Source organism: Macaca fascicularis, chromosome 10, assembly GCF_037993035.2.
Source record: "Macaca fascicularis isolate 582-1 chromosome 10, T2T-MFA8v1.1".
In the NCBI taxonomy this organism is placed as follows: Eukaryota; Metazoa; Chordata; class Mammalia; order Primates; family Cercopithecidae; genus Macaca; species Macaca fascicularis.
In genome coordinates this window covers 97280936-97303855 of record NC_088384.1, presented here as the reverse complement: position 1 = coordinate 97303855, position 22920 = coordinate 97280936, and the positions used below count along the sequence as shown (strand labels likewise).

The 22920-nt window shown below is 44.8% G+C and overlaps 2 protein-coding genes across 53 annotated transcripts in view; one reads left to right on the top strand and one right to left on the bottom strand.

The window, feature by feature from the left end:
* Positions 1 to 14783, top strand: part of ZHX3 (zinc fingers and homeoboxes 3) — a 154167-nt gene extending 139384 nt beyond the window's left edge. For 40 of the 43 annotated variants that reach the window (XM_074005343.1, XM_065523147.2, XM_074005339.1 and 37 more), the window contains one exon: positions 11726 to 14783. In XM_074005343.1, the coding sequence (XP_073861444.1) occupies positions 11726 to 11736 (11 nt within the window). In that variant the 3' untranslated portion in view covers positions 11737 to 14783. Of the gene's footprint in view, positions 1 to 10965; positions 11126 to 11725 lie in introns of those variants that run through there. The other 3 variants (XM_074005325.1, XM_065523159.1, XM_065523142.1) reach the window with 3 other exon arrangements.
* Positions 14784 to 21194: 6411 nt separating this feature from the next.
* The window catches only part of PLCG1 (phospholipase C gamma 1), a 38959-nt gene continuing 37233 nt past the window's right edge, over positions 21195 to 22920 (bottom strand). For 5 of the 10 annotated variants that reach the window (XR_012419389.1, XR_012419391.1, XM_005569004.5 and 2 more), the window contains 2 exons: positions 22622 to 22809; positions 21195 to 22453 (listed from right to left, as the gene is read on the bottom strand). Coding sequence is in view for 6 of the 10 variants with exons in the window: in XM_005569004.5 (XP_005569061.3) it covers positions 22411 to 22453; positions 22622 to 22809 (231 nt within the window). In the remaining 4 variants the exon portion in view is untranslated. The remainder of the gene's footprint in view (positions 22454 to 22621; positions 22810 to 22920) is intronic. The other 5 variants (XR_012419390.1, XR_012419392.1, XM_065523141.2 and 2 more) reach the window with 1 other exon arrangement.

Here is a 22920-nt window from a genome sequence, read left to right as displayed (position 1 = left end):
GCAGACTCAGTGGTCACTGGTCAGTGAGAACTTGATGATGGCATAGTGGTCAAACTTATTTCTCCTGGTAGTGATCTTCTGAGGATACTGAGGCTGCCTTTGGAGTCATAATGTCTTGGGCCACAGGAAGGTGGGTGATGTGTGGATCTTTTTTGTTGTTGTTGTTGTTGTTGTTGGCTATGTGGATGCCTTTCAGCACTACCTTCCTGGCCTTCAAAGTCTTCACTTTGGGATCAGCTTTAGGAAAGCCAAGAGCTTCCTCCTTCACCTCCAGCATGCTCTTTTGAAAAAGGCACACAAAATAAACTTTAAATCAAGAAAGGTTACAAAAGACAAAGAAGGATATTATATTGATAAAAGATGTACTACATATCTCTAACAGAGCTCCAGAACATGTGAAACCAAAATGACAGAATTAAAGGGAGAGAGATACAAAAATAGTTGGAGACTTTAATACTCCATGTCCAACAATGGATATAGAAACCAGATAGGAGATCAGTCGGGAAACAGAGGATTTGAACAACACTCTAAGCAAATTAAACCAAATAGACATAAACAGAATACCACCCAACAACAGCAGAATACACAGTCTTCTCAAATTCACATGGAATATTCTCCAGGATAAACCATATGTTAAGCCATGAAACAAGTGTTAATAAATTTTTAAAAACTGAAATTATACAGAGTGCATTTCCAATTTCAGTGGAATGAAACTAGACATTGAAAATAGAAAACTGGAAATACACAAATATGTGGAAATTAGCACACTATTTAAAAACTAGTGGGTCAAAGAAGAAATCATAAGGGAAATTAAAAAATACCTTGAGACAAATGAAAACACAACATACCGGAACTTATGACACATAGTGAGAGCAATCCTAAGAGGTAAATTTGTAGTAAATGCATACATTAAAAAAGAAGATCTCATGCTGGGTGCAGTGGCTCATGCCTGTAATCCCAGCACTTTGGGAGGCTAAGGTAGGTGGATCACTGGAGGTCAGGAGTTCGAGACCAACCTGGCCAACATAGTGAAACCCTGTCTCTACTAAAAATACAAAAATTAGCTGGGCATGGTGGCAGGCGCCTGTAATCCCAGCTACTAGGGAGGCTGAGACGAGAGAATCATTTGAACACAGGAGGCGGAGGTTGCAGTGAACTGAGGCCACACCATTGCACTCCAGCCTGCGCAACAAGAGTGAAACTCTGTCTCAAAAAATAAAAAATAAAACTCAGTCGGGCATGGTGGCTTGCACCTATATCCCAGTGCTTTGGGAGACCAAGGCAGGAGAATCACTTGAGGCCAGGAGTTTGAGACCTGCCTGGGTAACAAAGTAAGATCCCGTCTCTGCAAAAAAAGTAAAAAAAATAGCCAGGTGTGGTGGCATGTTCTTGTAGTGCCAGCTACTCAGGTGTCTGAGCTGGGAGAATTGTTTACCAGGAGTTTGGGCTTATAGTGAGCTATGCTTGCACCACTGCATTCCAGCCTGGGTGACAATGTGAGACCCCATGTCTTAAACTTTTTTTTTTAAAGATCTCGAATCAGTAACCTAAATGTACACTTTACAGAACTAGAAAAGAGCAAACAAAACACAAAGTTACCAGAAGGAAGGAAATAAAGGTTAGAGCAGAGATAGAGAATCAATGAAACCAAAAGTTGGTTCTTGAAAAAACAAAACTGACAAACCTTTAAATAAGAATGAAAGAGAAGACTTAAATTAGTAACATCAGAAAGGAAAGAGGGGATGTTACATTTTCACATGAATATATTTTCACAAGAATATAAGAGACTACTATTAACAGTTATGTGCCAATAAATTGGGTAACCTAGATGAAATTCCTAGAAACCCACACTCTCCCAAAATCAACTGATGAAGAAATAGAAAACCAAAATATATCAATAATTGGTAAGAAGATTGAATCTGTTATCAGAAACATTCCAACAGTGAAAAGTCTAGGACCCCTGGTGAATTCTTCCAAATATTGAAAGAAGAATTAACACACCAGTTCTCCTCAAACTCCTCCAAAAATATTAAAGAGGAGTAAATGCTTCTTAACTCATGAGGTCACCATTACCCTGACACCAAAGCAAGACAAGGGCACTACAAGAAAAGAAATCTACAGACTAATATCCCTTATGAATATAGATAAGAAAATCGCCAACAAAATAGCAAGCCAAATTCAGCAGCATACTAAAAGGATTATACCTCACGACCAAGTGGGATTTATCCCTGCAATGCAAGGATTGCCTGGCACATGAATATCAATGTAATACACCACATTAAAAGAATAAAGAGAATAAAACACATCATCCTAATTCAAGCAGAAAGAGCGTCTGACAAGTCAACATGCTTTCATGACGATAAACATTCAATAACTAGGAATATGACAATATGATAAAGACCATATATGAAAAGCCCGCAATTAACATCATACTCAACAGTGGTGAATAGACCAAAAACTTTTCCCTTAAAATCAGGAATGAAATAAAGATGCCCACTTTTGCCACTTCTGTTCAAAACAGTATTGGAAGTTCTAGCCAGAACAGTTAGGCTAAATAAATAAATAAATAAATAAATAAAAGTATCCAAGTTCGAAAGAAAGAAGTAAAATGATCTTTGTTCACAGATGACATGGTCATATATGTAGAAACTTGAGGCCGGGTGCAGTGGCTCACGCCTGTAATCTCAGCACTTTGGGAGGCCAAGGCAGGCAGATCACGAGGTCAGGAGATCGAGACCACCCTGGCGAACATGATGAAACCCTGTCTCTACTAAAAATACAAAAATTAGCTGGGCATGGTGGCACATGCCTTTAGTCCCAGCTACTAAGGAGGCTGAGGCAGGAGACTCACTTGAGCCTGGCAGGCGGAGGTTGCAGTGAGCTGAGATCATGCCACTGTACTCCAGCCTGGTGACAGAGTGTGACTCCTTCTCAAAAAAAACAAGCAAAAAACTTGAATCCACCAAAAAAAAAAAAAAAAGTTAAGAGCTAATAAATAAACTTGGCAACGCTGCAGGATATAAAATCACACACAAAAAAAATCAGTTGTATTTAGCTGGGCACAGTGACATAACTGTAGTCCCAGCTACTTGGGACGCTGAGGCAGGAATTCAAGGAGGCCAGCCTGGGTAACATAGTGAGACCCTATCTGTTTTAAAAAATTGGTTGTATTTTTATGCACTTGCAATGAACAATCTGAAAAGAAAATTTTAAAGATGGTATCATTTACAATGGCATCAAAAAGAAAAAGTGCTTAGGAATAAATTTAACCAAGGAGGCAAAAGAAGTGTGTCTTGAAAACTACAAAATGTTGCTGTAAAACATTAAAGACGACCTAAATAAATAGAAAGATATCCCATGTTCATGGATTGACATTAAGATGTAGATACAACCCAAAGCCAACTACAGAGTCAATGTAAAATCTATCAAAAGCATAGTCGCATTTTTACAGAAATAAGAAAATCCAGGAAGACCCAACCAAAATGGCTGACTAGAGGCATTTTGTACTCACCTCTTCCATTAAGAACAAAAATAGAGAGTAATCACACTTTGAATAGATTATCCAAGACAGAACACTGGAAATCACAGAAAAGAGACAGGAAACAAGGAAGGAAAAAGAAGCAAGGCAGCTTGTTCAGCTGGGATTGGCAGGGAACTGAGAGAGACCCCCCAGCATGGGGAAAAGGTAAGCAAGAGACCCTCAGTGGTCCACATTTCCACTATGAAAGGATTCTGCAGTTCTAGCCATGGGAGAGCTCCTCAGCCCTTGCAGTCCCTGAAATATAACATGGGTGGTGTCAGGAGATAGTTCAATGGCACTACTCCAGAAGGGAGCTTGCACTGGGTCCCCCACACTTCCTGAGAACTAAACAGCTACAGCAAGATGCCATTTAAAGCCCAGTCCCCAAAAGACTGTACACTGTCCTGGAGTCCCTGGGTGCCAGGGCTGAGGTGTAAGAGAACTGCAAACTGTTTTCCCCAGAGCTGAGGTGCAAGTGACTGTGAGTTACTGCAGCTGGGGCCGAAGCACTACAAGGCATATGCTCTTGCTGTTGTGGCTGAGGCACAACCATAGTGCCAGCTACCATAGCAGGGGCTGAGGCACCAGTGCCACTGGAGCTGAGTGAGATGTGAGTGGCACATACATTCCCCACTGGCCAGTAACCCCGTGCTCCCCAATGGAAGGCAGTAGTACAGTACTGCCACTCCCTATCCAAGCATTCTGAAGGTGGCCTAGGGATTGCCCTGCCCCTGCCCACCTTGGTTGGCAGCTGCACACATCAGAGGGAGCCTGAGGATTAGACTGCCCAGCCTAGCCCACTACCATTGGCACCTGAATGCTCTTTTTGGGTGCCTGAGGTTGTTGGGGCTTACTCACCTGGCTACTACTACCTGTATGTACCACTTGTGGGCCTGGAGAATGGGCCGCTCAGCCTGTTGCAGCCACTGCCAACACAAACACATATCACTCGGGACCCAGAGGGTCATTTCAACACTGTCACTGCCATCTCCCATGCCATGCCAGCTGCCCAGGGGCCTGAGAACCTGCCCACATGCCTGGGAACTGCTGCCACTACTGACATCCAAGTAAGCCACCTGAAAGCCCAAGAATCAGCCTGCTTGGACCCACTGACACTGGTGCCATTGTATGCTGCTCTGGGGTCCAAAGACAGACATGCTTAGCCCACTGCTGCTACCACTGGTGCCTGGAGAATGGCCCACCTGGCATTCCAGTCCTTAGCAAAATTTTACCATAGCTTCCACTAATAACTACTGAGCCACTGAGGAAATCACAGATACCACTGAGGCTATTTATAGCCAAAGAAATCATGCAGAGACTACACTACTGCACATACCAAGAATCAAAGCCAAAGTGTCCTACCCAGCCGACACCATAGATACATCTAGGAAAAAGTCCTCCCCTACAAATGGAAATACAGAAAATTGGAAGAAGCAGCTGTTACACTGGATGTGCAGATATCAACATAAGGACACAATAAACATGAAAAAGCAAGGAAATATGACACCTCCAAAGGAACACAATAAATTTCCAGCAATAGATTCCAATGAAAAATAAACTCGGCTGGGCGCGGTGGCTCAAGCCTGTAATCCCAGCACTTTGGGAGGCCGAGACGGGCGGATCACGAGGTCAGGAGATCAAGACCATCCTGGTTAACACGGTGAAACCCCGTCTCTACTAAAAAAAATACAAAAAACTAGCCGGCCGAGGTGGCGGACGCCTGTAGTCCCAGCTACTCGGGAGGCGGAGGCAGGAGAATGCCGTGAACCCGGGAGGCGGAGCTTGCAGTGAGCTGAGATCCGGCCACTGCACTCCAGCCTGGGTGACAGCGCGAGACTCCGTCTCAAAAAAAAAAAAAAAAAAAGAAAAATAAACTCACAAAATCCCAGAAAAAGAATTCAAATTTTTGAGTGTAAGGAAGCTCAGTGAGATGTAAGAGAATGTGAAAAAGAAATAAAAACAATTTGGGAAATTAATGATAATTTTTAATTATCAAAGAGATATGTGTCATAAGCAAATTCTGGAACAGAAGACTTCATGAAACAAAGTACAGAATACAATTGAAAGCTTCAACAATATATTAGATCAAGCAGAAAAAAAAAAGTCTTAGAGCTGGAACAAAGGTCTTTTGACATAACTCAGAAATAAAAAAGAATAAAGAAAAATGAGCAAAGCCTTTGTGACATATGGGACACAATAAAGCAACTACATATCTAAATTATTGGGATCCCAGAGGGTTAAGAGAAAATGAAAGAGTGAGAAAACCTGTTTAATGAAACAATATTAATAGGTGAAAAACTTCCCAAATCTCAAAAGAGATTTAGACATCTAGATATAGGAGGCCCTGATAGCCACTAAACAGATACAGTGCAAAAAGGTTTTCTCCATGGCATATTATAGTCAAACTGTCTAAAGTCAGATGATTCTAAGGACAGCAAGAGAAATGTGTCTAAGCAACTATAAAGGAAGCCCCATCAGACTAACAGTGGATTTCAGCAGAAACCTTACAGATCAGGAGAAAATGAGATGATATATCAACAGGGCTGAAGGGGAAAAAAAGTAAGCCAAGGATACTATATCTAGCAAAATTACCCTTTGTAAATGAAGGAGAAATAAAGTATTTCCAAGACAAGCAAAAGCTGAGACAATTTATCACCACTAGACTGGCCGTACAAGAAATGCTCACAGGAGTCCTCAACATGGAAGTGAAAGCACAACATTTAACATTATGTAAAACACACGAAAGTATAAAACTCACTGGCAAAGCAAACACACAGATGAGGAAAAGACTCAAATGCTACCACCACAGAAAACCACCAAACTACAATGCCAAACAAAAAGGAACAAAAAATACATAAAACAATTAGAAAACTACAGTATAACAATAATAGAACCTCACATGTCAGTAATCCTTGAGTGGGCATGGTGACTTATGCCTGTAATTCCAGCACTTTGGGAGGCCAAGGTGGGCCGATCACCTGAGGTCAGGAGCTTGAGACCAGCCTGGCCAACATGGTGAAACCCCATCTCTAAAAATACAAAATTAGCCAGGCATGGTGGCACATGCCTGTAATCCCAGCTACTCAGGAGGCTGAGGCAGGAGAATTGCTTGAACCCAGGATGCAGAGGTTGCAGTGAGCTGAGATTGCACCCCTGTGCATCAGCCTGAGCTACAAGAGCGAAACTCTGTCTCAAAAAATTATCATGTGGCATTTGTACCAGAAATGCAAGGATGGTTTAACATACACCATTCAGTAAATGTGGTACATCACATCAACAGAATGAAGAGCAAAAATTGTATGGTTATCTCAATAAACACAATAAAAGCATTTGATAAAATTCAACATGGCTTCATGATAAAAAAAAAAAAAAAACACTCAGAAAACTGCATAGAAAGAAGATAGTAAAGGCCATAAATGATAAACCCACCACTAATATCATATTAAATGGGGAAAAACTGAAAGTACCTCTTCTGAGAACTGGAACATGACAAGGATGCTCACTTTCACCACTCTTATTCAACATAGTACTGGAAGTTCTAGCCAGAGAAATCAGGCAAGAGAAAGAAAAGGCATCCAAATTGGAAAAGAGAAAGTCAAATTGTCCCTTTTTGCAGATGACATGATCTGATACTTAGAAAAACCAAAAAGACTCCACCAAAAATCTCTTATGGCTGATAAGCAAATTCAGCACAGTTGCGGGATATGAAGCTAACATACAAAAATCAGAGTTTCTATACACCAATAATAAAATAGCTGAAAAAGAAATCAAGAAGGTAATCTGATTTACAACAGCTACCAAAAAAATAAATAAATAAATAAATAAATTTAATCAAGTAAGTAAAAGATCTCTGCAAGGAAAACTGTTAAACACTGATGAAAGAAACTGAAGAGGACACAAACAAATGGAAAGACATCCCATGCTTATGGATTGGAAAAATTAATATTAAAATGACCATACTGTCCAAAGCAATCTACAGATTCAATGTAATTGCTATCAAAATACCAATGTAATTTTTTGACAGAAGTAGAAAAAAACCCTAAAATTTGTACAGGACCAAGAAGGAGCTAAAACAGTCAAAGCAATCCTGAGCAAAAAGAACAAAGCTGTAGGCATCACATTACCTGACTTCAAAATATATCACAAGGCTATAGTAACCAAAACAGCATAGTATTGGTATAAAAATACACCCACAGACCAAAGGAAAAGAAAATAGAACCCAGAAATAAAGCCACATATTTACAGCCAGCTGATTTTCAACAAACGTGCCAAGAACATGCAATGAGGAAAGGACATCCTCTTCAATAAATGATGCTGGGAAAATTAGATATCCATAAGCAAAAGAATAAAACTGGACCTGTATCTCTCACCATATACAAAAGTCAACTCAAGACGGATTAAAGATTTAAATATAAGACCTTGAATTATGAAACTACTAGAAGAAAACTTAGGGCAGAACACTTCAGGACATTGGTCTGAGCAAAGATTTTATGGCTAAGACCTGAAAAACATAACTAAAACAAAAATAGACAAAGGGAACTATATTAAACTAAAAATCTTCTGCATAGCAAAGGAAATAATCAACAGAGTACAGAGAAAACATGTTGAGTGGGAGAAAGTATTTGCAAAACTCTTCATCCAACAAAGGACTAATATCTAGATATAAGGAATTCAACAAAAAAAAATATTAAAAAATGGGCAAAAGGTGGGGCACAGAGGCTAATGCCTATAATCCCAATACTTTGGGAGGCCGAGGTAGGTGGATCACTTGAGCCCAGGAGTTCAAGACCAGCGGGCAACATGATGAAACCCCATCTCTACAAAAAATACAAAAATTAGCTGGGTGTAGTGGCACATACCTGTAGTCCCAGCTACTCAGGAGGCTGAAGTGGGGAGATCACTTGAGCCCAGGAGGTTGAGACTGCAGTGAGATGTGGTTGTGCCACTGCATTCCAGAGCCTGGGTGACAAAGCAAGACCCTGTCTCCAAAAGAAAAGGTGGGGGGGGTTGGGGGGCAAAAGACATGAATAGATAATTTGCAAAAGAAGACATATACATGGCTAATAGGTATATTAAGAAATGCTCAACATCACAAAAGGGAAATACAAATCAAAACTACAATGAGGTATCATTTTATCCCAGTTAGAATGACTATTATTAAAAAGACAAAAAATAATAGAACTGGAGGTCATGTTCATTGGAATATCCCAGGCACAGAAAGACAAATACATGTTCTTACTCATACGTGGCAGCTAAAACACTTGATTTCATGGAGATAGAGAAGAGAATGATAGATAGCACAGGCTGGGAAGGGTGTGAGAGTAGAAGGGGGAAATGAAGAAAGGTTGATAAATGGGTATAGACTTATAGTAGATAGAAGAAACAAATGTTAGTTTAATAGCTAATGTTAAATAGCAGACTAGCGTGACTATGGTTAGCAACAACATATTGTATATTTCAAAGTAGCTAGAAGAGAGGACTTGAAATGTTACCAACACATAGAAGTAATAAATACTAAGGTGATGGGTACCCTAAATATGCTGACTTGATCATCACACATTCTGTGCATGTAAAAAATATTCACATGTACCCCATAAATATGTAAACTATCAATTAAAAAAGAAAAATCCATCCTAAAGTTTATATAGAATCTCAGGGGACCCCAAATAGACAAAACAAATTGAGAAAAAACAAAGTTGAAAGAGTCACACTTACTTGATTTCAAATTGTACTACAAAGCTACAGTAATCAAAACAGTGTGGTTCTGGCATAAGGAGAGACATAGAACCAATGGAATAAAATAAAAAGCCCAGAAATCCCCACGTAATGGTCAATTGATTTTTGACAAGGGCGCAAAGACCATTCAATGGGAAAAGAGTCTTTTCACCAAAAGATGCTGGGAAAACTAGGTATCTACATGCAAAAGAATGAAATTGTACTCTTACCTTGTACTATATACAGAAATTTACTTAAAATAGGTCAAAGAACTAAACAAAAAAGCTAAAGCTATAAAATGCTTAGAAGAAAGAAAACAGAATCCTTCCAGATTTTTGATTAGTCAATTATTACCTTTTTTTTTTTTTTTTTTTGGAGACAGGATCTTGCTCTGTTGCCCAGGCTGGAGTGGTACAATCAAAGCTACTGCAGCTTCAGACTCCTGGGCTCAAGCAGTCATCCCACCTCAGCCTCTTGAGTAGCTAGGATTATAAGTGTGCACACCTGGCTAATTTTATTACTATTTTGTGTGTGTGTGGACAGGATCTCGCTATGTTGCCCAGGCTGGTCTTCAACTCCTGACTTCAAGCAATTCTCCCCAGCCTCCCAAAGTGCTGAGATTACAGGCACAAGCTACCCCGTCTGGCCAGGCAATGATTTTGTATGTATGACACCCAAGGCATAGGCAACAAAAGAAAAAAAATAGATAATTTGGATTATGTCAATATCTAAAAATTTTGTGTTTCAAAGAACACTGTTAAAAGAAGGAAAAGAACCCATAGAATGGGAGAAAATAACTGAAAATCATACATCTGATAAGAGATTTATATTCAGAATATGTATAAAACTCCTAAAACTGAACAACAAAACCAATTCAAAAATGGGCAAATGATTTAAATAGACATTTCTCATAGGAAAATATACAAATGGCCAGTAAGTACATGAAAAGACAAAACATTAGGCATTAGGGAAATGCAAATAAAAACCACAGTGTGATACCACTTCACACTTAAGATGGCTGTTACAAACACACACTCAGAGAAAACAATGTGTTGGGAGGATGTGGAGAAACTGGATCCCTTGTGCATTGCTGGTGGGAATATAAAATGGTACAGCCCCTTGGGAAACAACTTTGTGGTTCTTTAAGAAGGTGAATATAGAATATTACCATATGATCCAGCAATTTCACTCCTAGGTATATACCCCAAGGACTGAAAACAGGGACTCACATATGCATGTACACCAGTGTTCTTAGTGGCATTATTCACAGTAGCCAAAAGGTAGAAACAACTCAAGTACTTACCACCAGATGAATAAACAAAATGTGGCATGTATACATACAGTAGGGTATTATTCAGCCAAAAGAAGAATAAAATTCTGATACATCCTACAACATGGATGGACCTTGAAAACATTTTTGCTAAGTGAAATGTCAAGACACAAAAAGACAAATATTGTACCATTCAGCTTACAGGAGGTATCTAGAACAGGTAAATTCATAGAGATAGAAGGTAGAATAGAGGTTACCAGGGGCTATGGGGAGGAGGACATGGGGAGTTACTGTTTAATGGATATATAATTTCTGTTTAGGATGATGAAAAATTTCTGGAAATAGAATGATGGTTTCATGACATTGTAAATATACTTAATGCTACTGAATTGTACACTTAAAATTGTTGTAATGGTAAATTTTATGTTATTTATATTTTACCATGGTTTTTTTCTTAAAGTCAACATGGAAATGTGATGAGTGGATTTGAATCACAAGCATTGGCTCCCCTCAGCTACTAAATCCAACACAAAGTGACATGTTGCTGTCCTTTGTGGGACAGAGCAGGAATGGCAGGGGGTGGCCATGCCGTTGGCATTGTCCTCTTCTGTCTGAGACAGGTAACTTGGGTCCAGGAAGGGCTGGTCTGTTTATCTGTGCCTGGCTTCTCATGGCTTTTCTCAGCCAGCTGCAATTAAGGACCACTTCTGTATGAATCACAGATGATGGGCCTCTCTGATATCAGCCTTACCTTGACTTTGACTTTAGGGTTGAAGTGAAGACATAAGTAGAATACATATCAGAACTAGACCCAGCTGCTGTTATATTGGAACAGTATGTTCTGGAGAGCCTGGAAGGAGAGGGCAGGATGAAGCATTTTAGGACAGGACTCCAGAGACATGGTGGTGGCGGAAGCCTGGGGAGCTAGGGGGATTTAGTGGGCCTGGAGAGGCCAAACCGCTGCTCCAGCTGCTAGGCCTAGGGTTTAGCGGGGTCTGTCAGAGTCTGATGGCCTTACAAGGTTGAGCCAGCATCCTGTCCTTAACCCACATTCCCTCAGGCTGGAGGGTGGGGGAGTGGGTGGCAGAAGGGCATTGCTCATGGAATTAAGACATCCTCAAAGCCAGTGACGCCACCCTGGTATAGCAAGGACCAGGCTGCCCTGGGGGCTACACAGGTGGCAGCTGCTGTGGAGTGACAGGCATGTGTTTTCTTCTCAGAAACAGACTGAATTTGATCTGATTAATGTGAAGGACTGGCCAGTCTGGGAAACCGCCTGCCACGTGGAAGAGCCAAGCCCGACTCTCTGCTGGCACATGCTGTTCCCATGCCTGGTTGCTGAGCACCTGGGAGAGCTTCCGGAGTCCTCGCAGACAGCCCAGAGCCTGCCGCTACCCTCGGCCTGTCCACCACCAAGCAAGCAGCAAGCAAGATGGGGTTCTCATCAGTTCTTCCTCCCACAATGTAGGACCTTTCCTTTACCTTCCAATGGATAAAATAGTTCAGATTTCATAGTCATATTCATAGACACAGAATCAAGCTTTTAACATATACATCCACCTCTATATGTTAAATAAAACATCAGATTATCAACACTGTCATTACGTAGAAACTTTGGTTAGCCAAGCAGTGCATTGTCATTTATGTCATCTCTAAAAATGACCTGTGTCTGTTCTCTGGGGATTGCTGGGTCACAGATGCCCCTCACCTTCCACAGTCAGGCAGGGAAGTTATAGACACAAAGCTACATCTGGAATCCCTTTGTGCCCCTTTTGTGTTCCTCAAGGAAGCAGTACCTTTGAAGAGATCTCTGCTGCATTAAATGGTGACTGGCTACCTTTCATGCCAGGCTTGCTTTGCCTGTGGGCTACTCAGAACCTGCTGTAACCCTCAGCTCAAAAAATGGACTGGTAATGTGAGTAGTGTTGGATGCTTTACTGCTCTCTTTAGTTGTTACCGTAATCCTGCTTTTTCATGGGAGTTTGAATCGTGGACCATAACTTTTCAGTTATCAGATCAACTAAAGAAACATTTGTTGTTAAGCCTAATGTGCTGACCTATGTGCCTGCATTTTTTTTTAATCTAGACATGTTTGGAGTGAGAGAAATATGGAAAAAAGAAATGGGGTAGGGATGTAAGTGGAAGTCTGTAGCCACAGCCTGTAGATTTGACCACTGCAGTTTTCAGAGCCCTTTCTCCACACTCGTTTCAGAGCCTCCTGTGGTTTGGGAAGGAATAACACACTGGCCCATTAGTAAGGGTGAAGGCTGGAGGGATTTGTTGACTTCTTGGAGTTATCAGAGGTAGGGTGGTCTTTAGCACAAAGACTTGCATGAGGGATCCCTGGCAGAACACCCAGAATGCCCCTGGCTTCCACGCCGGTCTGGCTGGTGTGCTGGATGCACGCCCGAGGGTGCTGGGCATCACTGGTCCTTGTGAGGATGCTTTTAAAGTTCTATATTTATATCCCCAAACTTGGAAACAAGAACTCTACTTTAGCCTAACCCTCATGTCCTTTTTTGAATTGAGAAAATTACAGGAAAGGGTGCCTTTGAAAATTAGAAAACTTGCTTACAGAGCTGTACTAAATGGTAAATCCTCCATTTCCCCAAGACCGGTTGCTCTGAGAGTAGCTGGTAAAGAGGGGCAAGCTAAAGATCTGTCCACCTGTAGCTCCACTCACGTCTTAGAAACCACCTGCTTCCCAGAGTGCCAAGCCACCAGGCTTCATGGGCACAGACGCCTCCTGGGCTGGACTGGGTGACAGTGCTAGAAGATCCCAGAGAGAGGGCAAGAAGCACTGGTGGTGGTTCAGGGACCGTCCCTCTCCCTCACCCAGGGAACTGGACCTGGCAGGGCACCGTGCTCTTGTGGCTCCAAGGACAAGCGTGGCGGTGGCCCCTCTGCCTTCCAGGAGAGGGCTGGCTGTGGAAACGAAAATCGTGTTCTTCTAAAGTGTCATCTTTTGCCCTCCCTGTCCCAATAGGGACCACATCTTATTTGTCTCAAACAGGGACTTGTGAATACTTGGCAAGTTTCGCAGCCTACTTTTGTATTCTTAATTTGGGGAGTGAAGATGTTTGGTCTCAAAAACCTTTGAGGAATTGCCAAGAATGGTGAGTGATTGCTTTCCTTCAGAGAACAGACACTTGGAATTTCTCCTTTTAGTGTTTATATACATGCAGATTAATTTATATATATATACACACACACACACACACACAGTATAAATACTCATTTGATTCTTGTAAAACGTGCATCTGGCGTGTGCAGTTGAGAAACTTGGTGGCACATGGGTATTGGGGAAGTAGCCTGTGTTGGAGGGACACCAGTGCACTAGGCGTCTGGGGTGGCCCAGGCCGAAGCCATCTCCAGGTGTCTGAGAAACCACCCAGTGCCTCACCTCCAGATCCTGCTGGTGTCACCTCCAGAGCCCTGCATGCACTGGCTGAAGTTGGTCTATGGAGAGGATTTTCTTGGTTACTTGTATTCACAATTAACTTACAACCCAAACAGCAAAACACAGTTGGTGGACAAGTTCATGCAGGACCTAGAGTGACCCAGCCATGGGCACTAGCTCATCTTTCAGGTGGAAAAGTACAGTGCTGCCTGCCCTGGTATGTTTTTCTTACAGATGTTAGCCCTGCCCAACAGCCAGGGCTACACCACAAAAGGCAAGAATGCCCATGTTAAGGAGCCCAGCAGTCTGGACAGATCCTTCTTCCTCTGCTCTTGGATGAGAGTGAGTGAGTATGGTCTGGAACTTATCCTTGAAAGGTGATCAAAAGCGATGATGAGGGAGGCAGTCACCACGCAGGTGCTTAAAGGGACGTTGTAGGAGGTACTCAAAGGTTTGGGGGCAAAACCCTGAATGCAGCCAATCGTGCACAGAGACACACCCACGCTAGCCCAGTGGCAGTGGGGGATGTGGGATGGCAGCAGCCAGGTATGTAGCCCTGTCACAGGACAGCTCATTGTGGTTTTGCACACTGCCAAAGGGTTAACTTTTGTTGTTGCCTTCAGTAGAAGGCATTTGTGGGCTGCAGAGTTGAGAGGTGGGTGAGGTTAGTCTCTCCTGAAGAAAAAGCCTATAAAAAGTGGCTAATCTTATCCGTTTTCTCTGTATGCATTGGAGTCGTCAGAGATAGTAAAATCATCTTTTATTGTTTTGTTGTTGTTGCTGATGTCCTGTACCTGTTTGTTTTTTACATGGGGTTGTAGATCCAGTTCTCATAGGTGAACCAGATCATCATTCTGATAAAGGAAATTTAAATTTGATACATGTGCTTTGTATATTTTGATTACTTGTTTTCGTTTTTGACTATAAAGGAGCTTTTTTTATTTTGGGAGGGGAGGAGTATCATTTCTGAGAATCTTGGGTTCCTGAAAATGCCCTAGTTGGATGGCTTGCCAGGGCCTTGAGGTCTGGCAGTGATTGTACAACTTAAAGCTCCTTTCTCTTGGCTGAGTGGCAGGCGGCTGTTCAGGTGGACCAAAGCACCTTGACACAAGGACTCCACACTCTGCTCTCTAGTAGCACAAGGAGGAAGTTGGACAGAACACTGGGTAGTGCCTTGTGGGCTCCCACATGTACTAGTGGTCTCATCTCCAGCTGGCCTTGGGAGGCTGTCCCACCAGGAAATTTGTGTATTCTCCAGCCTGAGATGTGGCCCTTGTGGGTTTTATCCTGCTCAGTCAGTGGCCTAGTGGCAGGTGCTGTGTTCTCTCTCTCTCCCTCCTGGCTCTGGGACATCTGTCCCTGGCTGCCTTTATAGAGGAAGGACACTGGCCTTTCTGGTTGGACGCTGTGTGGATGCTCTCTGCTTGCGCCTCATAGTCTCTGGTCTTGTCTCTTCTTGGACCAGTATCCTCAGATTGGTGCAGCTTTTTCAGTTCAGATATCACACCCCAAGTGGATAAAGGCAACTTGCAGGAGAGGAGAGCCAGCCAAGAAGAACATTTTAAAACCAAACCTAGTTTGGGATTTTCCTAAAGTCATGTCCTCTTTTTTCTTGCTCAGAGTTTACCTGGAAGATTTCACCAGTTTGACTCACCATTTGCAGAAGACGTGCTTTTGTATTAAGCTTAAATTTTCACATATCACATCCATTCTCAAGGTAGTTACATGCTGGAGAAGAAAAATCCTCTAGACACATGAAGGCCCACATAGTCAACTCTTCCAGGGCAAAGCCAGCAGCCCACCCAGGTCAAGTAGCCAGCAGGGCTCAGTTCCCCGCACTCCAGACATGGACCCTCCCCTTCAGGGTCTCTTGACCCAGCTTCCTTCTCTCCTTTTCCCTGAGAGCACAGACCTCTCTCACTCAGCCAGCCTGCCCAGACCACAGAGGGCCGTTCCCACGTAGCCTGGGGAGTACTTCATCTCAGAAAAGCTCCAATGTCTGAGCAAGCAGGGAGTTGTGGAGCTCAAGCCTTTCTCCTGTGCTCAAGTCCCTTCCCCAAGCAAGGCTTCAACCTAATCTACTCGCCATGTAGTTTTCTCTGGCCATTTAAATGGGGCAGGGACATGGTTGGGCCATGCCACATCAGGGCTGGTGAGGCAACCAGTTTTGATTTTGACAGAGTGGCTGGATGAAACGTGGCAATCAAGGTGCTGCTTGGTTTGCTCTGAGTGCAAATGGAACCAACAGGTTTCTGCTGCAATCTGTGTGTTCCCAGTGCCAGGTGACACCAGGAAGGGTGGGGCAGGGCTAAGTTGTCTCTGAATTCACTGAGCATCTGCACTTAGTTGTGAAGTTAATGGGAGTACATAGAGTATCTGGTCTTGGAGAGGGGTTGAAAGCCTCCTTTTTGGTTCTTCATTCCTGAGCTCTTGCCTACCCACAAATCTGACCTCTTTGAATTGGGGGCTCAGTCCTTCATCAGACTGAAGATATGATAGAGAAGTTTCTATTTAGCCCTAGATCCAGCAGGAGTCATCCATTCTAACTGCCCTGAAGTCTAGAGCAGGGGAGGGAACCCAGAGGCTGGGGATGAGACTAGGCAGCCCCTGGTTATCACAGGGACAAGGACAGGGAAAAGCACCCCCTTCCTCAGTTTTGCAAGTCCTGTCTTTGGGTTCACAGGACTTTGAGGATGGTGAAGAACATAGTTACTAGCCTGTCGTTCCTGGTCCCAAGCTTCCACAGCCCTCAGAACCTGGCTTCTGTGGCTGCTCTGGCAGGTGCCGAGCAAAGGGAGAAGGGAGGAAGGCAGCTGCTCTGGTGGGGACTCTAGGCACCTTCCCTGCTGTCCACTTGGATAGGTGGTGAGCCCCAGGGTACTGAGAGGAGCCTGAGCATTCACCTGCCATTAGTGCCTCTTCCTTCAGGAGACTGGCTTGAAATGTGTGTGTGTGTGTGTGTGTGTGCGCGCGCGCGCGCGCGCGCGTGCACGCACACACACAGATGAGCACCTGTGTTAATGAATAGTTTTTCCTGGTTAATACTTTTTAACTTCTGTTCCTTTCCATAAGTGGATGATTCAAAATTAATGTGACTTGGCCAGGTGCAGTGGGATTACAGGATCACACCTGTAATCCCAGCACTTTGGGAGGCCGAGGCGGGCAGAACACCTGAGGTCAGGAGTTCAAGACCAGCCTGTCCAGCATGGTGAAACCCCGTTTCTATTAAATATACAAAAATTAGCCTGCCGTGGTGGCGGGTGCCTGTAATCCCAGCTACTCAGGATGCTGAGGCAGGAGAATCGCTTGAACCCGGGAGGCAGAGGTTGCAGTGAGCTGAGATCGCGCCACTGCACTCCAGCCTGGGTGACAAAGCGAGACTCCATCTCAAAAAAAAAAAAAAAAAAAAAGAAAAGAAAAAAGATTAATGTGACTGGAGTTGAAGGTGAAATGTCAGGTTGTTTAGTCACTGAATTCAGAGAGCTACAAGTGCTTGGTCTTTCCCAAGAGTCAAACCCGAGTAGAAATACATTTAAAAGAAAAATCTACCACATGGTACCTATGAATCCTGTAATTTGTTTAGGGAGATCTTGTCGCTCATCCCTGGTTCCTGCCCATACAGTTTTGTCTCATTCTTGCAGTTTGCTTGAAACAGGGCCAGAGCCCCACATGAGACTGTCAGCAGGAGTGAGGAGCGGGTGCTGGCCCCAGCAGGGACCCAGCACAGCAACGGGGTTGTTCCCTGTTAGACTGGGTCAGGGCCAGGGGAGAAGCAGTCACCCCTGTGTAGAGGGTTCCCGCTGCGCTTCTGAGCAGTTGCTTTGTTCAGAAGTGTTAGGAGGGTCAGATTGTGCCATAATTGTTATTAAAGAGAAAACACGCCCACCTTCTTCTCTCCCCTGCTGGCCATTGTTCATTGAGTTTTACTGAGCGCAGCCTTTGTGGAAGTCAGGGAGGTTGCCAAAGGCCTGTAGATGCCTCCTGACAAGGTCTTGATTCCTGGTTTTCTAGCACCCATTTGCATTTTAGTCTTCAGCACAAAGCCTTGTTCCCTGTGTAAGACTGGGGAGTGACTGTTGAGCAGTCTGCTGTCAGGAGAGATGGCTGAAAAGGTGATCATCTTGGTGCTAAACAAGAGGCAACTGCCCTGTTTTTGTTTGTTCTGAGGCACAATGAAACTTTAGCCAAACTCTGCAAGAGGGTCCCCTCTCCTGTCATGGCCAGGTGAGCGACCAAACCAAGAAAACGGCACACTCTTATCACTGAAGCCTCAGTAGAATGGGAATTCTTTACCCTGGGTAAATGTTTTAACAAAAAAATGAACCCACCTTTGGTTTGGACTGTGGTCGTGCCAAGGCAGGAGTGGGGTTTCCTTCTTGGGGCTGAATCTCCAGGCCTCATGAGGTCCCCTGTGGGGATGCTGCTATTTCTAAGATGCAAATTGCACATTTCCTAGATTTTGTATCTGGATTTGGATAAGGGAGGGGAACAGGGACAAATTGCTTGTACAATTTGAAATGGGCCTCAATGGTACTTCAAACCTTTTGATTATTCCTAAATAAAAACATAAATATATTTCACATCTGCTGACTTATTTTGTGGGGGAGTCAGGAAAAAAGCCAAAAACATTTCACTTCTTCTTGCCCACTTCTGTGGATCTTAAACTCCAGTGGATGGGTGGGGCAGTTTCCCTCAGCTCACTAGAGAAGTTCCAACTCACTGTCTTCTGCACTGCCGAGTTCACTGCACTGGCTTCTACATGAGAAAACGGGTATGTTAGAAATCATGCTAAATAGACAAAGGCAAACAGTCAAACCTGGTGTCATCTGGTGAGAGGACACTAGCGAGTTTTTTCTGTTCCTGTGAGTGCTGAAAAGCAGAGCCTGTCATTTGCTGGAGCGGGCTTGGGTGTTAGTGAATATGCATAAGGACCCAGGGCCTTCTGGAGGAACAAAACTGAAGCCCATACTTTTAAGACCCAAAGCCATTGAATTTTGTTGGGGTGGCCCTGAAGGCCTGGGGCAGAAGGAAAAAGGGTCCTTTGAAATGAAATCACCTACAGTGGAGCCAGGCGGTGATTCTGGACACCAGAATAGGAGTCCAGCTTATGTCATGGGGAAGCAGTGTGTGTTGAATCCCAAAAGCCAGGTCCTTGGAAACTAGACCGAACTGGCATGCAACTGGCAGAGCCAATCAGCTGAATGCCATAGTGGGTAGACTCAGGCAGTGACTCACTTGGGACACTGTGGGTGGAATTCACAGAACGGCCAGCCAGGGGGTTGTTGTGGGGTTCCTCCAGGCAGAGAACAGAATGCCTAGGTTGACCCCTAAGCACAGGTCCCCTGGGAATTTAGTACTGAAGTACCCAGAGAAGACAGGAGTCGCAGGCTGAGACTGTGCTTGATCCATTTAATTAAAATGTGAAGAAGGCACGATCTTTTCATTCACCGAGTTAGTCTGGTGGGATAACCTAAACCTACTTGCTTTCTACCCGCCCTCAACAGAACTCATATGGTGAGTGATGGGCTCAAGTTGAAAGACAAGTTTCTAGGTCCAGGCCCAGCTCTCAGGTGATGTTCAAGATGTGCTTGGTCAGGAGGGAGACCCCTGCCTTTTCTGCTCATGGCCATAGATACTCAACTGAGGTCAGAAACTGCTCCTGCCATCTTCCCGCAGGGCAGCCTTTTTCCTGTGGCAGGGGGCAGAATGCCCCTGACCTTGTAGGCTCTGCCCTGTATGTGTACATGTCTGCTGGGCCAAAGCTGTTGAAAGTGAAGGTCTGTCACTTTGAACCCAGTCTACTTGTCTCTGGTCTGTCAGCCAGAAAGTTCTACCGGTGATGACAGGAGAGCAAGGAGCCTGCAAGGGAGCCCATCTGCCTTTTGGTACCACCAACTTCCCTCTCTCAGCCCTGCCTGCTCTTTTAGTTTGCCCTGCCAAAATCAGTGTTTTTCAACCCTCTTACTCATTTAAATCACCTTGGGAGGTTTGGAACAATACCTATGCTAAGGCCCTGGGTACCAGCATTTTTCAGACGCTCCCCAGGTGGTGCTAATGTGCTGTTAGGGTTGAGACTCCACAGGTCATAAACCTGAGCTATCGCACTGTAGGGACACGGCCTACAAGCAAGCATGGGACGGCCTACAAGCAAGCATGGGACGGGGCAAACAACTCCTGATGCCAAAGCATTTGGCCCCAAGTAAGGGTCTTCCCCACCAACACTCCGCCTTCTAGGTCAATCAACGTTTGTCAGGTCTGGAGGAATCTTGAAGTGAAAATGATCTTTAAATTTGCTTGAGAGTTGGCACGTTTTCCACTAGGAAGAACAATCAAAACATTTGCAGTGAGGCAAAAAGGCAATGTCTTACAGAGCCCAAGAGAGGTGAGTCTCAGGTCTACAAAGCTGCCTTAAGAAAGGCAGAGCTGTCCGTTCCCCAGGTTGTGTTCCAGAAAGACACTTGTTTAGCAAATAGAGATATGTATTGATGAAAATTAAAAGGGTCAACACCAACAGGCCAAGGATGTCCTAACCAACGCAGATAGGCCCTAACAGAAGGGCCTACACAGTCCTCTTCCTTCTCTGATAGGAAACCTTCCTCTCCAGGCCATAAACATCTAGAGAGGAAACATGGATCGTGAGGGCCCAGGTGAATTCCCACCCACCACCTTCTTGTGTATGGGAAAAAGCCACCCTCCTCTCTATGAGCTGGGACTGTGAAGCTGCAGAAGAAAGTCACACAAGAACCTGAGCACTATCGCTGTTTGATAGTAGCATGTTCATGTCATCCATGGAACTGGATCTATCTAAAATTTTTTGTGTGGCATCATTTTTGTTCCATCCCAGCACAGCCCACTATGAAAATAGAACCTCAGGAAGAGAAGGGCCTTTCAACTGTGTTCTGGGCACAGAGATTTCAGCTGCCAAGTCCTGGAGACAACCAAAATGGCACCTGGCAGTGTTAACTGAATGCAGTATTTTTGGAAGGCAAGGTTTCTGTGGCACTGGAAAGGGGCTCTGGTTGTTTCCGGCTCACCACCAAAGCTGGCTGGCCACAAAGAACCCAGGCAGGATGTACTCTGCTCAGACACACCCTCAGAGGATGGGCAGGAGAGAGTGGACCCACAACAACTCCTGTTAGCCCAAAGGAGGGAAGGGCTGCTTAACCTGAGAAGGTTCCAGAAACTTCCCACCTGCTTCTATTGCAGAACCATCCAGCGATTGTTTCTACTGAGCATGTCCCCGTGCAACAGGCTTTCCTGAGCCCCCCAAAGTGCATACAAGTCAAAGGAAAAAGGACATGAGGATGATTTATTTGGCAGTCAGATCTTAAGAGGGCAGCAGAACTAGCAAATGGCCAACCCTGAGCCCAAACGTGGGCAGTAGGTTTGTGTGTGCTGAATGCTGGCTATGCTATGAGGCACCTTTGCGCCCACGGGCCTGGACCCCGGCCTCTGTCCTGAGGTGCGGGCTGCCTTTTTAACCTTCCCATCTCCATCCCTGGATCTTTTTTACCGGTTAGAAGCTGCAATAAGGATGGCAGCTTCATTCAGCACCCAACTGCCTGTACTCCACCCACCCAGGAGGCAGGCAACTCCTCAATCGCTTTTTCATTCCTCAGGGAAAGCATATTGAGTCTTCGACTTAAAAACAACCTCACCAAAATAGGCTCTGCTATTTCTTCTCTTCCCCCCACCCCCCGCCCCCCATTCCTGACAGTGCTTTAACATCACAAACTAAGCCCTCTTAACACAGCAGGCAGCCCACCTGCCACTCTCCTCTCCAAGGCTCTACTCCAAGGTTTCCCTACAAGGGTGAGGAGCAGGAGGAGTAAATAACTTAGTTACAATACCATTGAGAAGAAAAATAATACTGCTATTTTTAACATGATCCCCTGTATCTTTCAGGCTGGGTCATGTTCCCAGCCATGGGCAATGTGCCCTTGTGCTGTGTCCTCCTCCTCAGGCAGGGCAGAACCCTTCTCCATGCAGGCCCTACATTCCTCTACCCTGGCTCCAGGGCCAAACTGCAGGGGCATCTAGCCTCTCACCCTGCCCAGCTGTGGTTTTAAAGCTACAGGACAATGTAAACTTTGTTTCCCTGGCCCAGCAAGGCTCCTCCTCCTCCTCCACTCTTAGGAATGTCAGTAGCTCCTTGGAGTCTCCTGTGCCACTGGCTGAGGCAGCCTCTCTCTCCAAGGGGCTTCGGCCATGGTCCTGGCCCCACAAGATGGAAGGATCCATCTCCAGAAGTCAGGGCCAGATGTGTGTGCTTAATGCGAAACACAGTACAGTTTTTGCCTTCATCCAGAGCTGGGACATGGAGGCCCAAAACAGTAATACATCTCATTAATGGCTTGGTTTCTGTCTAGCATTCACTGCTGGAATCCAGGCTCCAGGCTGCGAAACCCAGAAGGCCGCCACAGGGGGCTGCTTCCAAAGAACCCAGTTCGCGGCATTCTACAAGGCGCACAGCACCTGCTGCTCTCCAACGAGGCTAGGGTACAACTAGAGGCGGTTGTCTCCATTGACCCGAGTCCTTCTTGGGGCCCTGGACAGAAGAGAAGAGTGTCCTTACTGGCAGGCAGGGCCTTGTAGCCCAATCGGGCAGCCCAAAGCCAGACAATATTACAACTTTTCTACCCAGGAGAAAGAAACACTGAAGAAGTAGGACCTAGCCACTGCCTTCCTGGCTCTGGCACCCCTCCATCTCCCTCACCTTCGTTCTCGACTGTCAAAATGGTCTGCAAGATGCTCCTGGGAGACGCGGAAGTCCTCAAATGGCTGCTGGTAGCGGGATTCAAAGGAGCCTTCCCGGGCTCGGCCGTGAAACAGCTGGCCTGAGGCATCTGAGCCCCGCTCCCGCAGGGACGTACCACTGAAGGGACTGAGGTCACCATTCTCCTGCTTCAACGAAGGCAGGTGCACAAGAGGGTCAATGACTCCTCTGCACTTCACGAGGCTGCTGTCTGGCTCTCCTCCCACCCACCCCATGCCAGCCCACCCCTGCTGCAGATA